This window comes from Pleurodeles waltl, chromosome 9 (genome assembly GCF_031143425.1).
Source record: "Pleurodeles waltl isolate 20211129_DDA chromosome 9, aPleWal1.hap1.20221129, whole genome shotgun sequence".
Lineage (NCBI taxonomy): Eukaryota > Metazoa > Chordata > Amphibia > Caudata > Salamandridae > Pleurodeles > Pleurodeles waltl.
In genome coordinates, this window is record NC_090448.1 from 890,597,475 (window position 1) to 890,615,689 (window position 18,215).

General features: G+C 39.9%; 1 protein-coding gene across 2 annotated transcripts in view; it reads right to left on the bottom strand.

Annotated features, from left to right (window-relative positions):
* PRIMA1 (proline rich membrane anchor 1) overlaps positions 1 to 18,215 on the bottom strand; it is a 558,838-nt gene that overhangs the window by 205,435 nt on the left and 335,188 nt on the right. For both annotated transcript variants that reach the window (XM_069208228.1, XM_069208229.1), the window contains exon 4: positions 12,183 to 12,309. In XM_069208228.1, the coding sequence (XP_069064329.1) occupies positions 12,183 to 12,309 (127 nt within the window). The remainder of the gene's footprint in view (positions 1 to 12,182; positions 12,310 to 18,215) is intronic.

Here is an 18,215-nt window from a genome sequence, read left to right on the forward strand (position 1 = left end):
GATTCAACTCTAGAGGTTCCCTCTTGGCATGCTTAATGGGACGAGTGTTACAAGATGGTACCTCTTTCTGGAGGAAATGATAACTTGGTCCTCTCTCGCCTCACTAGAAAGAGGGTAGAAAGTGCTAATCTTAGTCATAAGCTGCATTTTGTAGTATGTAAAGTAGCAATACAGTAGTACAACTTACTTTCTACAAAAACACGATTCACACACCCACTGATGAAAATCTCCACCTCTTCCATATGTTCCATATGTTCTATGGGGAGATGCTTACATATGTAAGCGTACTATTTTGTAGTCAATGTAGGATGGGACCACAATGAGTGGCTGGAAAATGAGGAATATCTACTACTATGTAGGAGTAGTTTAGGGAAGATTAAGGAGTGGTTTAGTGAGGCAGACACCCATCCACCCACAAAAGAGTAAGTACATTGCTTTTCACTAACAACATTGCTAGGGGCCTATTCACAAAGCTAAACTTACATGTGACTACATTTTGAATAACTTTACAATTTTAGGCTATTAGTCATCAACAAATGTAAAGTTACCGCAGAAGCTTAGATGTTCATGTACACATCCCCTAAACAGAGGGTGAAGTTAGTGAAACATCAAATACAACTGTAAAGTTACTACTAGGAGTGATGCAACAACCACATTTGTCAGTCAGTCAGTCAAAGATTCATTATTCGGCAAGTGCCATAAAAGTACAATGCATTTCAGGCTAAAACATTTGACGTTCTGCACACTTGGCGGAGACCTCTGCAAATGGGGAAGAGATCACCCAGGCAAATATAGGGAAATTTTGACAAGTTAGAGAATGTTTCAAAAATATTTTAAATATTTGTAAGTTAGATGTTAATGTAAACTCCTTTTTTATGCATATTATAAATATAGAACTTAAAACAGGCTACAGCACTGATAACTAATTTTAAATTTAAAATGTTATTAATTTAAGCATATTAAAATACATTTTATTAACGATGTATTGAAAAAAAATAACAGCCACCTAAAGTAAAAGGGTTATATATAGATATACTAGGTCTTAAACTTAGTAAAATATATATTTAGGATTAATAGAAATTAATTTAGTTAAAATAATTATAACTTTTTTAATTGAAAAAGGCTACTACAATATTTTTAAGCCAGTAATATGTATTTCGAAGTTATATTTTTTAACATTAAAACAAATGCATATATATTTTTTAAAGGTATAAATAAATTAATTTTTAACATTATTACCTACTAGGTTTTATAAGTCCCTACCTCCATTATTTTCTATGGGAAGCTGTGATGCTGCAAATATGAGGGGCCATGGGTGGTTCTGGACTTACTCCAGCTATGAGCTAGAGTGCATTAATGATTGTTTCAGGACATTTTGGCTTTAGCAAATATAGAAGAGCAGTTTATGTTTAACAATTGTCTTACTTTTTTTGTGGCTGGGTGCAGGTCCCTCCCTAAACTCCTAAAAATATTTATAGTTTAATATAATATATTGATTCACAATTAATAGTGCTGCAGTCTTTTTTGTTTTCTTGTACATTTAAAATAAATACACACAATTTGTTTGCATTAAAATTTAACAGAAAAATATAATTTCTATTTTTCCTAAAACATTTAATAGACTTTTAAAATTTTCTTTGTACTTTACCATAGTGACATTTCGGCCCCATTAGTGTAGAACTCTATCTACTTACTAGTAGTCATTTTACACTTGCAAATGTGTTCTAGCCCCTGTTTCAGAGGATCAAGACATGTAAGTCTACACTTGGCAGTACATTTATGCTTAAGTTGTGAACAGCCAAAAGTAGTAAACATACTACAATTTGTAAGAGTACATTTACTGTGTAGCTTTCCTCATGTGTAAGTTCACCTTTGTAAATAGGCCCTTGTACATTACTTCTTTTCTATGGCAGTAGAGAACAGAAGTTGTAGGTGCAGCATAGTTCTTCTTTCTGGCCACTGTGTACAAGGGGGCTTTATGTAATGGTTAACAGAAGTAAAGTTTTCTGCATCATGATGCTTGACTTTGAGCTTGATTAGATTCCATTTCAGTTAAAACTTTTCAGATCACTGGTTCGGCCCTTATGATCCTCTCCTGTTTTTCTCAAAAGAGGCTCATTAAATGACTTAAATCAATAGTACTTTGATGTGCTGAAGAGTGTAAGCAAACAGGTGGCTGCATTTTGCATCACTAACAGTTCTAATTTTTGCTGACTTAATTCCATTAGAAAATGCACCATTTTGCATGTCAATTGGCCCATTTGAAAACTAATTCAAATCCCTACCTGCCATTTGAAAAACCATAATATGAATGCTGCAGCCCTTTGGGCAAATGTGTTTCTCTGTGTTAGATTTGAGTTGAATTTATTTTGCCATAATTTTCTCCTAATTTGGGATTGCCATGAAAATATATTTTTGTAACTAAAAACATGATTAGCTAAGAAGCTCCCTGGTGATTTGATAGCATAGAAAGTAGTAACATGTTTTAAACAGGCATTTGCAATGCAACGGGTCTTGCGTTTGCTTGCGTTTGAGCTATTAGCGTTGTAAACTCCTAATCGGACTTTTCATGCCACATAAACTAATAATGAAAAGTAAAAGAGTTTCACATATGCAAGCCGATGTCTGCCATGAGTATGAAGGAGACACAGAAAAGGAAAAAGAAGTTCGCTCGCAGTGAAACTTATCGTCAAAAGTGCAATTATCCATGTTGCCAGCAAAAGTGCAAGTGTAATTATCCATGTAACCAGCAAAAGCGCAAATATCCATGTAACAGGGTTGATGTCATGGAAAGTGATGACTACTGCCCAGCGAGATCGCGCTGCACAGGAAATGAAAAGATAAAGTAGTCCAGAAACCAGCTAAAAACATGGAGCATCGTATGTTTTCAGTAGTTTACTGGTGCACCTGAGGAGGTCTAAACACCGGAAAAGGCATGACGTATGCATGACTTTCACAAATGGAATCAATCGATTTCTAATAAGGCAAGCCTATGAACTAATGAAAGTGATGGTCGTGACATGGGTGTGGTTAGAAGCCCACATAGAGATTACAACATGGTCCGGAGTGCTTGTGCCTGCTCAAATGGAAAAGACTACAGCAGCACGAGGCAAAAGCATTGCTTGGTTGGCAAATGAAGCGGAATTAGCGAACATCCATTTTGGTGGGTGCTCCAACAATGTATACTTTTTGGAATAATTCTGTCTGGAAGCCAGTCCATTCAGCCAAGATAGAAAACGTTAGCAAACATTTCTTTGTAGCCATAGGACATGTATTTTAGGTTTATCAACGGCATGTTGGAATACACTACATTTATCTCTTCATGTTTACCCTAATTTTTTTTAATTTTTCTTTATATTTTTCACAGTGCAAAGTATACTGTAAACACTCGATCCTTCCCAGCTTTTATGCATGTAGGTTAACGAGGGCACATATGTAGGAGTAAAGTGTACACGGGTAAAAATAACGAATGAGGATTCATTTCATGCAGTTCTCAAGAGCTCCCCATCTGTTAATGAACGTTCCTGCAATGTTAGATTACTTGGTGTGGACCAGGGCAATGTTATGCCTGACACACATGTCAATTTACGTAATTTTCAGCAGGTCTATTCAACAGTTCAAATAAGCAACTGTAGATGCAGCAGCACAGTAATATGGCTGTTGCGAAGATGCACTGCAATATATTTTTTCACTACACCCATGTAACATGCTTTGCAGACAAGTATTTTCTATTAATTTAATTGTTGATTACCAACTGGCAATTATTACCAGTGAAGGTATGTTTGGCTGTGGGGCAATGGGTTCAGGGGACAGGGGGGTCAGATATGGCAACCGCCCTTTGCCAGGAAGGTGGACATTTGAATACTGACTGGGCCGTAGCATGGCAACTGTGCATTAAAGCTTGGAAGAAGCTGGATACAGGCAATGTCTGTAGTCATCTAACAATATTGCTTCACCGACTGGGGAGGTTCTTTTTGTTACTGAGATGACAACAGTGTTTGCCAAAGTGCTTTGCAGTTACACACTTGAGAGGCATTGGAAAGATTGGCATGGATGTATTATGCTTTGCATACAGGATAAGTATGCAAACCAACATGCCTATGTGTGTTTTACATGTGGGGACAATGTGGGTACTGGCAGCATAGTGGACATTAGTGGTACAACCCAGATCCTGAACAGTTTCTTTCTACAGACAAGCCCAGCCTCATTTATAAGTCTGAGAAACCAGCACTTAGCCCTCTCTCATGTTTTGCCTATAGTGATGACCCTCTGTGCCCGACAAAGGGTTGAGGTGATTACACTCTATAACCAAGAATTAAGCAGGAATTGTGTAGTTTCTCTGAACACTTGCATATGTTTTTTCTTAGTGAGCCCTTCTGAAGGAACTGAGATCACTTTCCACTGACATTTAACATGCCTGCTTTTCCCTGTTCTCCATCAAGAATATTGACAATCCCCAACTCCAGTCCTAACACACATGCTCCACTTTCAAAACAAATGAATGCTCCACACCTAGAAAAATATGAACTTCACACATTCAGAACCACTACCCCTCTAGCCATAAGAATATGGGATTATGACATGGAAAAAGCTACCAACAGACCACACACCACCTCTATCATTCACATCATGAGAATAGAAGAAAAAGAGCAGCAACTTGCTCAACAACAAGTAGATTGAAATTGAAACAGCTGTGACCACCATTAACTAGTATTACTCAATTCTTCCTCACCTGTCTTCTACACAACTGTAGGTTGACTGTAAAACAGTCTTGAGATCACAGATCTGATTATAGCAGAATACTGCAATTTACTTATCCTTTTGACAACCTTAATAAATTAATGTTCTCAATCAATGGTTGGCCTTCTCCTACCCACAAAAGTATTTGATCATCACTTTTTATATCAAACACACAGTCTTTCTAAGGATTGTGCATGATTTGACATGCTGCAAGAGTTTTCCTAAATAGTGTGAACATATCAACATTAACTCCTAGGTTGTGAAAATCAACTTTTCTTATGTCAATATCCCAATGGCCCTCATATGCAAAAGACTGTTGCTATGCCACTATCTAAGTAAAATCTTATCCTGCAAGTTACCTTGGAGAGCCCAGAACATACATTGAATAGTGAGTTAATTCCACTGCAAATATTCTTAACAATCAAATGATGTTTCAATTATTCCTGAAAAACAAATGATGTTTCAACTAAAACATTATGAAACGTGCTCTGTAAAATATAACAAATGGAGTTATTTATAAAGTGGTTTTTCGACCCCTCCCCCTCAGTAGAGGTCATACTTTCTCACTATGCGTCTTTGCTTATTGTAAGTATTGTGGACTTTTAACCACACCCTCCTCACGCACATCACTTTGACTTGTTTGTGGCCTTGCCTTTCAAAAATCCCTTCATGTCATTGGTATTACTTTATGTTAGTCCCACCTTGGTGCGGTTTTGTTACCGCCTTGCAGACTGACTCTGTTATATGGATAATTGCACGATTGCCAATATACTTCAGTGAGGGTGAACAATTTTTTTATTTTGTCTCTCCCCATCGCGCTCCATGTCAGTCATGGCCCTAACAGTGCTCACAGCATGAACAGCTCAAATTCCATGGGCGCTGGTGGAACACTGGTGATATTGTTCACACTATTACTTAATCAGACTAATTTCTTTTGGCTCTCCCCTTCATGCACCATAGCCTTCTCAGAAACACTTATGTTTCATAAATGCTTTACTAAAAAAACACACAAATCCACAACACGGCTCTCCTGACACAGTAGGGGAGCCAATACTACAATATTCACTGCACTCTGGAAAAGTCACCCCATAATGCTTGGCAAGCATTCTTTTTCACAACATCTTTGCCCATAACTCAACCTGTGGTGGTCCTAGGACAATGAAACCACCACCAAAGCTTTCGGCATGACACACTCTTTCTGTTTGGGCTGTCTTTGAGTCCCCAGACTAGGTTAGTGGGGACGCCAAAACAATAACCCCTTTCACCATCCAATCCCTTTATAAGCTCTCCTATGGCTTGAACATTTGTTTTACAGGTTGGAGTAGTTTGTGTTTTAAGGGCTTTTGGTTTGCAGTAGGCCTGAAAATGTGTAAGGCTCTACATTCTCTAGGGCCTAGATATATAGTTGCACTACATTATTTTGTGCCATTCTATTTTCGTGTGGTTATGCCCTCTAGTGGCTAATTATGTGGTTACATCACCATGTTTTTTACTAATTATATTTTTATTGTGGTGTCCTTCAGGGGCTGTTCTGAGCATTAGCCAACATACTACTATGTTTGCTGCACTTGGTCATCTCATAATGCTTTAGTGGGCATTCTTATACAAAATATTTTTGCTCACAACTGAGCCTGTGGTGGTCCTAAGACAATTGGGCCACCTTCAAAACGTTCAAAACAACCTGCTCTTTCTGTCGAGATCATCTCTCTGTACCCACACTAGGTTAGTGGAGACCCCAAAATAATAACCCCTCCATCCCCTCAGTGTCTTTTTAACCTCTCTCATGGCTGGAACCTTTGTTTTACAGAGAAGTTTGTGCTCTTAGGGTCTTGTTTGTAATATCAATGCCCTGAAAATGTGTAATGCACTACACCCCCTGCGGGCTAAATATATGGTCACACTGCAATACTTTCAGTCATTTTATTTTTATGTGATTATGCCATCTAGGGGCAAATTATATGGTGACATGATCATGATCATGTTTCTTACAAATGCTATTTCATTGTGATGTCCTCTAGGGGCTGTTCTGGGCTTTACATCTAATGCCAAATTTTTATTTCTGATAAAGGTTTTTATTGGGTTTATATGACAATTGTGTATGTTTTAATAATCTCTCCTTATTGCAATTATGACCATGATTCAAGCCAACTTTACATCCTTATTACACTATGACTGTTTGAACACTCTTGATATGTTTGGGTTACCCTTTTAGTTTATTTTTCTAATTATTCTCCGTGGTTGTCTTGTTTGTTGAGAATTGTGTTAGCCAGCAACTCTGATGGTGGGGTGGTGTAAGTGGTATTCTATTGGAATTAGCATGGCAGATTTAAATTAGGATGCTAAATGGCAACATTTTTTATTTTTGTCTGCAGGTAGAGGTAGAAGGTAAATGGAAGTGCTATAGTTATATGCAGGGCCACTGGAATTATGTGGCAGGGAAAGACCAAAATACGTGGCAGGGTTGACCAATCTATAGCCCAGTTATGAAGTCAATAGCTCTAACTCCAGAAAATGTGAAACCCATTGCATTTCAAATACTTGTTTTTATTTTGCCTAGTCTCGTTTTCTCACTTTGCACTCATGTTTCATTTTGTTTTTGCTCGTGGGTGCCCTTCTCAAAAGATGATGATTATCTTGTTCTAAATATGGCAAAGTGACATTGTTTCTTTCTTATGGATAATTTCCAAAATTATGCTGTAACAGATAAACCTGCAGTACACCCCACTCCATTCGCCCCCACTTAAATCCACCTCACCTCACACCAATCCATCCAGACCAATCCAAACCACTCCAGACCAATCCAATCTACCCCACTCTAATCCATCCCACTCTAATTCAACACACTCTAAGTCAACTCCAATTCAATCCAAACCAGTCACCCCAATCCAACCTGTCCACCCCAATAAGCCCCTCTCAATCCAATCCACCCCACACCAATCCAATCCAGCCCAATCCAATCGACTCAACTCCTATCCACTTCAACCCATCCAGTCCACCGGAATCCACCCACTCCAATTCAATCTACCCCACTCCAATCTGATCCACTTCAATCTAATCCACCCCACTCCGATCCAGTCCACCCCACTCCTATCCAATCTGCCCCTCCACCCAACCCCATGCCAATCCACCCCATTCCAATCCAGTCCACCCCAATCCAATCCACCCCACCCTAATCCAATCTCCAATTCCAAGCCAATCCACCCAAACCACCCCAATCTAAACCACTCCAATTTAACCCACCCTACTCCATTCCAATCCACCCCAATCCAATCCAACCCAACCGATCCAATCCACTCACTCAAATCTAAACCACCCACTCCAATCCATCCAAGCTACCAAATCCAATCCACTCCAAATCACACAACTCCAGACCAATCCATTCTACTCCAGTCCAATCCACCACAATTCATCCGTCCAATCCAATCCATCCCACCCCAAACCAGTCTGCCCAACCCACTCCAATTCACCCCATTCCAACCCACCCCAATCCACCCACTCCAATCCAATCCACCTACTCCAATCCACCCCATGCAATCCACCCCACTCCACCAATCCAATCCACCCCACCCCACTCACTCCAATCCACTGACTTGAATCCAATACACCCACCTAATCCAATACACCCCAATCCAATCAACCCACCCAAATCCAATCCAGTCCATTCAACCCAGTTCCATCTGCCCTATGCCAATCCACCCCACCCCACCCCAATCAATCTACCCACTCTAATCCAGTCCAACCCACCCAAGCCCACCCGCATCCACCCTATTCAATCCACTCCACATCAGTCCAATCCACCCCATTCCAGTTCAATCAAATCCACCACAGTCCACTCTAATCCAAATCCCCCCACTCTGATCCAATCCAGTCCACCACAATCCACCCCACTCCAATCCATCCCACTTCACCTCACTTCACCTCACTTCACCTCTCCAATTCATCCCATCTGGAAGCCTTTTGACTCCGGTCCACCCTACCTCAATTCAATCGAGCCCACCCCAGTCCAGTCACTCCACTCCAATCCACACACTCCAATCCAACCACCCACTTCATCCCAATCTAATCACACCAGTTCTATCTGCCCACTCTAGTTCTAGTCAACCTACTTCAATCCTTTCCACCCCATCCCACTCCAATCCACCCCATTCCAAACCATCCCAATCCAAACCACCCCACCCCAATCAACCCCACCTCAATCCAGCCCACCCTACCACATTCCATTCCAATCCTCCCCACCCTACCCCAATCACCCCAACCCAATGCAATCCACCCCACCCAACTCCATCCACTCCAATCCACCCCACTCTACCCAATCCACCAGTCTACCCCACCCTATTCCACTCCACTCCAATTCACCCCATTCCACCCACTCCAATTCAGCACCCTCCAAACCATTCCAAACCACTTGACTCCAATCCACCCCACCCCAGTCTAATCATTCCCCTCCAATGCACCCCACTCCAATTTAATCCACCCTACTCAAATATAACTCATTCCACTCAAATGTAATCCACCCCACTGCAATGGAATCACCCAGCTCCAATCCACCCCACTCTACTCCAGTCCACCCCATTCTACTCCAATCCAACCCATTCAACACCAATCCAATCCATCCCACTACCTCAAACTACTCCACCCTATTCCACCCCTACCCACCCCATTCCACCCCACACTATGACACTCTCTGCCCGTGAACCACTGAACTCTACTCCTCTCTTTGACATTATACTCAACCCACGCCACTCTACGGCACTCTACTACAACAATTCCACTCTACGACATTCTACTCGTCCTACACCACTCTATAACATACTCACCATTAACTTTTAGCATGCAAAACAACAGCCACACTGGTGTACAATGTAGCTAAAACACATTGCCAAAGCCAATAGCTCTTGCATGGGCATAAACAATTGTTTTTTGCAATGCTTATTTCAGTAAGGCATCATCTGTTCTTCTAAACTGAAAATTGGTAAAACACTTCTGTGTGGATTCAGGTAACAACACTTTAAGGTTTTATTTGAAAGTACTGGACTATTCTTCCACTTTAATTATATTTAGCAGTTCAAGTTTTTATCTTCAACTTTTGCACCTTTAAATATCCAATGGGAAAATATGATGACTAGGTTGAAACCGAAAACCACTAAACATTTGCCTCCAATGCTCAGCCAGGACCAACCAGCAAATGGAGCAGAGCAATGCTATTGTTTTGCACTGGTAGCACTGGCAGCAAAGGATAGCAGATGGGTATCGACTAACCAGACCTGCTGCTACCTGCTGCTGGTGCCTCCAACTGCCTCAAATGGATCATACTGTGCAGGTGAGTTTTACAGCTCCATTCCCCCAGCCATGCGGCATCCACTCTTGAAGCAATGCCTACAGCTTTTGAAGAGGGGAGTGATGTAACTCTGCTCTTCCTATCATCCCTGTGATGGGTGTGGGAGGGGGTGGGGAGTACACAACTTTTTGTGCTTGGTGTACCGGCACAAGTCTCTTCTTTAGGGGGTGGGGAGCATGTTTCCACTCTACTTCACCTCTGCCACGGGGACAATGCTGTACTGGGACTTGAAATTCCAACAGACCTCTGTTGTTACAAGGTTAGCACCTGACACAATTCTGATCCCCCATCTGAAAGTGTGCCCGCCATACTTAGGGTCCTGGCATGCCTCAGTTGTTTAAAGGTTGCAATGCCATAATGCTTCTTTGCTCACTCAATTATTTGGGCACAACGCCTGCTGGGCCTGAGGTCTCAATAAGAATTTGTTGTTTCAGGGTGGTAACATGAAGCAGCTCTGGTCACACACCTAACCAGCCACGCTGGTATAAAACCTGATGGACTTGAGGTCAAAGCAGGATTAATGTCTACTTAAATTGTGGATGCCTCTCAAAAGGAATAGGTCTATGGTCACCCCAGGAGCCCTGCACAATATAAATATAAGCTGTGAAAAGGTGGCAATGAGGAGACAGTGTTAAATGTGATGTTACAACACAGAAGTTGCTCTGACACACTAAGGGCCTGATTTAGAGTTTTACGGAGGGGATAAGTCCATCACAAATGTGCCGGATATACCATACGCTGTATTACAGTTTCATTATAGCCTATGGATCTTGTAATACTGCAGATGAGATGTCCACCACATTTGTGATCCTCCTCCAAACTCTAAATCAGGCCCAAAGGTATAGAAAACTATAGAGTGGTATCTCATAGATGGCGGAAAAAGATAGTGTATTGATGGTTGGAAGAATTGGTGAGTGCATGAATGGTCTGAGTAAGTGAATGGATACATGCCAGTAGCTCACACCAGTCGTACAGAAGGAGACCTCAAATAGGAATAGTATCACTGTTACAAAGTATCAAGAACTACCAATGTTATGCCATTAAAAGCATCACACCAGAGCTCTGTAACTTCATGCCATATATACCTGAATGCTTAGATTTGTCTCATGATCAATGATCATAAGTGCATGTTTAGGTTTACCCTCTCGCTCAATTATCCTTACTACTTGTTAATAATTTCACCATCACTTAGTAATCATTAGGATTTTTTAGGTTTTTCATAATCACTCACTAGCCATGGACAGTGTGCATTCTATTCTAAATGGAATTTACTGTTTGACATATTTTGAGAACTTCCAACATACATGCTGAGCCCAGCACAAATCGAAGATTAAAGATGAACATATAATTTACCAGTCTCCTTGAATCAATGGACTGGATGAGAAAATAACAATACATTTAGACACTGAAAACAATAGTACCTAGGGGGGTAGTATCAACTGAATTTCACTTTTGATTACTTTTTGAGTGCTCTTCTTTTTGTTGCATGTACTTGTGTGTTCTTGAGGGGACTGGCACATGGGAGATGACCAGTGCACATGTGACTGGCAGCAAAGGCCAAAGGCATAAATGTGGGATAGGAAAAGGGCCTAGTAGAAAGAGCTATGTGAAAGCAAAAAAGAGAGGTGCAGGAGAGAGAGACCGAGTGACAAATACATGTGAGATCTGTGGGAAAGACAGAAATGTGCCAAAAAGATGTGGAGATGCAGGAGAAAATGGACATGAAAAAGGAGCGTGTGTGAGAAGTATGGTTAGAGAACGCATTCACAGAAGTAATACATAATAACTTCAAATAAAATTTAAAAAATCACCATATTCCGTGAGTAAATTTGGTTGTGAGAGCTGCACCAAATATGTATACTACAGTCCCAACAGGAGACTGAGATGGTCTCACGTCTCAAACGTGCCTAAAGGTAGAGGTATGAATGTATTTAAAGAAGCTGGAATAAAAGGAGGCTCGCCTTTTCTGAAACATGAAGAATGGGCAGTGGACAGTGTCAGCTATTCACCTTCTTAACATCTTCGATAGTTGAGCTGCACGAAGAGGACAGTCCATGATGTTGGATATTTATTTGTTTGTTGAACATAACAAGCAGATCCTTACCTTTTTATTGCTTTGTAGCAAATGATGACAACTACAAGGATGAATACCACTGTTGCACAGCATACTGCAATGATTATCACCAGTCCATGCCACAGAGTTCCTTCAACAGGGGCAGGAGGTGTGTCAACTGTAAAGAGAAAAGATGCAGTAATGAGAATTAGGTATGGTAAAGCAACCTTATCCTCAAAAAACGGATGGCATCTTTTGCACTATGTAAATTGATATTTGGTAGTATAGTCATGCATTACATGTCGGATCACTTAAAAGAGTAAAAGGTAGAAATAAGTCTCCATTGTGACTGTCAAGAAACAGTGTACCAGTTTAGAAAAAAACAAGCAATGATAAAGTCAATTGGTCTCAACACCAAAACTGCCTGGCTTTGCTTATGTTTTTTGTGTTAGATAGCCAACGCAGGTGAGTATGAGTCAATGGCAGCCATACCTGAATGTTTCTGCTGCAACATTACACATGCTTTCAACGATGACATCTCGATAGCCACCGAAGATGAGAGTGCATCAATGGCAGCCATATCTGAATGCATCTTCTTTAACATTGAGCTGTAACATTATACATGGGTTCAAAAATGCCATCTAGATAAGTGCTAACATCCACTGTGTACATCCTTGAATGCTTTGTAATATTTTAATAAACCTATTCAAAGATGGCCAGAATAGGTATCCATGTATCCACGACAGTCATTTTTAAATGTATTTGTACTATTTTAACAAACCCATTCAAAGATGGCTACGGTGGATGCATGCGCAACCCTGGAAGTTACCTTTGAGTGGATATATAAAAAATATTTGAAACCCATTTCTTGGTGGCCATGTACATGCATTCACGTTTTAAGATCAACGTCCTCTGAAAATGGTTTAGGTGCGAAGAAGTTTAATAAAATAAAGTAAAATGAAGCGTGAGATGGACAGGGCGGAGGGTGACAAGTGGGGGGGAGGTGAAGCAATGGAGGCAAAACAGGGGGAGGAAATTTGTAAAACTAAAAAAAAGCAAACTGAAGGGGAAGAATAAAGAAAGAAATGAATGAGCTAGGGGACACAGGAAGCAACACAGTGAGAAAGGGATAGCAGAGAAGAGGAGGGGATGCAGCACATGGAAAGACAGCAAGAAAAACATGCCCTTCCATGGAGTACAGAAACACATTTAAAAAAATAGAAAATACAATGGCACCAGTAGAAGGATATAAGTCTTCCAATCAAACTTTGTGAGACCTAAATGTTCCTCGGTAGGACAAACACAAGAATAGCAGGGAAGGCCAATGAATCAAGAGGAGACAACTATTCCATTCAGTCAGGAACCAGGGGCTAACCTAAATGGCACTCTACATATATTGGAAAGAAAGTGGCCGGATGATCAGGTACTACTAAAATACTCATCCCAGAACTATAAATCACTATTATTATTATTAAACCAATTTTTAATAGTGTGGTTGTGCAAGGTAGTAATGAGCCAAGGGAACAAGGGAGCATTGTATAATCATTCACCAACTCTCCTACGTAGGTTTAATTATGCTTTTGTAAAGAAGGTGTGAGACATGCGTCACTTTACACACTTAGCAATAACATAAAACTGTATTGACACCTATCCTGTGTAGAAGATTATCCCTCAAGCATATGGTGTTCAGTTCAAATTCAAGAAGTAGTAATTGGAGAAATTGCTAAGCTGTTTGAAAAGATGAAACTCAAACATATGGACTATGACTATGATATGGACACAACAATTGCACCATTCATAGCAACATTCATTGATGATTCTATGAAGACAGGTGATAATCCAGATTACGTGAAGAGGTCACCCCAAACATCACTGATTAAAACATATCTAAACCCAGAAACGTCCAATATTATCCCCCAATAGCTATTGGCTGTGGTTCTTCAACATTCTCAAAAAGGTTTTAGTTCACAATTTCAAGGTCATTTGGAGCCTGAATAAATATTGATTAGGCATTTGTCCATTACATGGTACAGAAACATTACCTGTGGCTCTACAAAATGATACCCTCACAGCTGCAAGTCAGGGAAAATTTGATCTATATACGGCATTCGATATGGCTGATTAGGAATTACTCTTTGTTTGCTGCAGAGTGAAGCACACATTTGATGTTGTTTTAAAATGGTTCAAGTGTCCTTTATCAAGTAAACAGCAGTGTGTTTCGCTTGACCATATACAGCAGCAGATAGAGGGATTGAGCGTGTGGCCCCCCCAGGCATTTCCTCTCCCACCTATACTGTCCAACATATTTATTGAATCCCTGTTCAGAGTTCTTCAGAGGAAGGATTTACAATTATCATTCCTATGACACACAGATGACATATAGATTTATCTTTGTGTTACAGTACCTCAGGACAGATATTCTAACTTGGTAAAGGGTAAGTGAAGTGGCTACGTGGTTGGCCCATGTTGAATTAAAACTAAATGGAGCAAAACCCAATGTCAGTGTTATCGGGGTTGAGGAGCTAAACCATAAATCCTGTATTGCAGCCCAGATCAGGCCAGTGTATCATAACTTGAAATAGCAGAATAAAGCATCCCACATATCGATGCTGTCCCCCGTAAGTTTTGCAATTCAAATGTCATCTATGCAAATTCACTTTTGTCGAGAAAAACTCCAAGTAACTCAAAAGAAGTCAGCACCTTTTTTTGAAATTCTTTTGTCGGGTATACAAATTCTTAAACACCATTGTCCGTTTATACCCCCACTGAACATTAATCACATACATCCATGCTAGAACATTAAGCTCTACTAGATAAAGTACACTGGATATGTCAAGACAAATCAACGCTATATATCTATCTATCTCTCTCTCTATCTATTGCTCTATATATCTATCTACAGATATGTTTAGACATAATCTAACATATTTTAGCTCTCTCTGCATGCAGCCAGCTGAACCAGGATGATGCAAAATATTGATCGCACAAATTGTGGGGTTTTGCATTTTAATATGTAACATTTGTAAATTGTAATATTTGTAGCAACGTGTTTGAAAGAATCACTCCATGCTAATGCAACACAACAACGGCCCCATGTTAACACACATACTAGAAGATGGTGCGCCAACTTAAAACAAGTACTATTTGAGATATCCCGCCTTGGAGCACATTCTATGAGAGATATTCCAACTCAGAGCATACATTACTAGAAGTGTCCCATCTACTGCATGTTACCATATCAGGTACAAGAATATCCTGCAAATTGTTCAAAATCATAATATCAAGAATAACTTCAAGGTAGATATAGGTGGAATTATGAATGAGCTTAAATTCACAATATTGCAGTAGTTGGTATTACGGCTAAAATATTGTTGTAGGAAGACAATATATAAGCAAGGATGGCACAATACATTCTCATCTCAGTTGTGTTCTACTTCTCAACACATACTAACGGGCGTCTTCTACAGAACACATACTATGGGAGATACAGCCTACCTCAGAACATGTACTTTTAGGGGAATCCCATCTCAGAACATGTGCAGAATGTGTATTGTGGAAGGTGTCCTATCTCAGGGTGGATTAAGGAAAGTATCCCACCTCAGAGCATTCACTATGTGAAGTGTTCTATCATAGAACATTTGTTATGAGATGTGCCAAAATGTACTATGGGAGATGTCCCATTTCGGGAAATAGTAGCTAAGAACAAGTTCAATTACAAGTGCCCCATATCACAACATATTCTAAGCTATGTGCCACACCTCAGCATTTGCACTAAGAGAGGAATCTGATCTCAGAACATGTATTAGAGGCATTCCATCTCTTGACATACACTATGATAGGCGTCCTTCCTCAGATTATTTCCTAGGAGGGAACAGGTGATATTAAATGTGTCCAAAATATGAGCTATGGGAGGAGTGTCTTCGCAAAGGTGCACTCGTTTAACTTTTTTGTTTTCTTTGCATAACTTCTATGCATCTTTAATTCACTGTACAATTTCCATACAGCAAGAAAGAAATTGTATGTGAATTACCGAATAAGTGAATGGGCTACATAGGAAAAAAAGTATCTATCACAATAAATCGCTTAGCATATATCTTTTCTTTGAATATCCATGTCTGCTCACTAAAGTCTACCTTAGTCTTAGATGTCATACTCGGTTTAGTGTTCATACATAACCTTTATTTCTAGGAAAATGTCCTGGAAATATGTGTCAGTGATGCATATCCAAGGGAACACCTGACGTCCTAACACAAAGGCAGGTAGATTTTTTAGCTATTCTCTATCAACCTTTTTCACAATTCAAAAGTACAGATTATAGACCTTTTCACATAGTCAATTGACACGTTGGTCCAACATTTCAAGATCTGCATATTAGTTTGCATTTTTTTTTTTTAGAAACTAATTTTCTCAAATTTGTAATATCGTGATCTTCCCATTCTCAATGTGAAAGGAAGCAATCAGTGTTTTACTACAGCAGGCATTCTTCTTATTGCCCTGATTCTTCTTTTTGAGGTATTGTGTAGAACGGATATTCCCTGGGAGATCTTTTGGGATATGGATGCATCACAATAGAATTATCAGTATGCTTCTGATTTCTCAAAAAACTTGTAAATTTACTATGGAATTCACAAACAAGTCACAGACCTGCCAACCTGTAAATACATTTGACTGTTTGAGGAGGGGGCAGGGTCACATGACAAGAGCTCCCTAAGAAGCCCTCTGCCCTCCACCAAGCCCACCACCCACTCTCACCCACAAAAGATTTTTAAAAACCCCAAAGGGTCTCAGAGGTTATTGCTAATGTCCTGGGGTGCTTTCTTACTCTTTAATGAGCATGGGCTGCTTACAGACACAAAAGATGAGCTGAACATTCACTAAATAGAGTGGCTTTGGACTCCCCTTGTCTGCCACAGTGTGATTTTGGCTCATCACTAGGTGACCAGGTGAAGGGAGCTGAGATCATATGACACACAATGGAACCATGTGAGCTGACAGCTCTGGAGTGAAGTAGTGTTTCTGGATGCTGCAAAAGTCGCAAATTCCTAGGCGTACACCTGGATGTCTTTTGTCGATTGTATTTACAACCATGCAAAAACATAATTACATGTGTAATTGAAAGTAGTGAAAATGTACATGTGTAAATGCAATGGAGGACAAGTGTAGAATTTTTTTTACTTTTTTTCTACAGTAAGCTATTTTCCTATAGGGAAATTCATTTTTCTTACCCAATCATCTATTTTGGTACTGTCCCTCCACATTCTCACAAAAACACATACTTCCTCCTGTGGTAAGGGCTATGAAAAAATGGTGAATATCCTGAATTTGGTATTTCTGCTCTGGAATGATGCTACCTTCCTTTAAAAGACATAAAAGTATACCTGCATAGTCATACCCAAATGTTTTGCTCTCATCTACCTGTTATCTAATCCCATTTTTATTGGCTTTTAGGATTCTGTGCACTTTACCACTGCTAACCAGAGCTAAAACAATTGTGCTCTCTCCTTTGAACATGGTGGAATTGACTTCACCTAATTGCCACATTTAATTTACCTTTACGTCCCTAGTAAAATGGTGTTCCATGTACCCAGGGCTTCTAAATTAAATACTACTAGTGGGCCTGCAGCACAAATTCTACCACTCACTCAAGCATGTCTCAGGCTTGCCATTGCAGCCTGTGTGAGCAGTTTAAACATCCATTTTGACATGGTAAAATAAACCTTTTGTCAGTTATAATCCTTACTTTTTGATACATATAAATCATCCCAAGGGTACACCCCAAACAGCTCATATGGTAGGGTGCAATGTATTCAAAAAGTTTAACAAGTATTTTTAACTTTTACATGTCCTGGTTGTGAAAATAAATTTAATTCATTTTTCACTATTGCAAGGGCTCCCTCTCCCATAGAAGAACACTCTGTTACCTTATTGCATTTCATTAATGATAACTTTCAATTGGGAGAAAGTAGGAATGCAGAGTTTAGTGTCTGAAGAAGTGCAATTGAAAATCTTTTTTAATGGTATAGTTGGATTTTAAGTCACAATTCTGAAAATGCTACTTTCAGAAAGGTAAAATGTTCTTGTTGC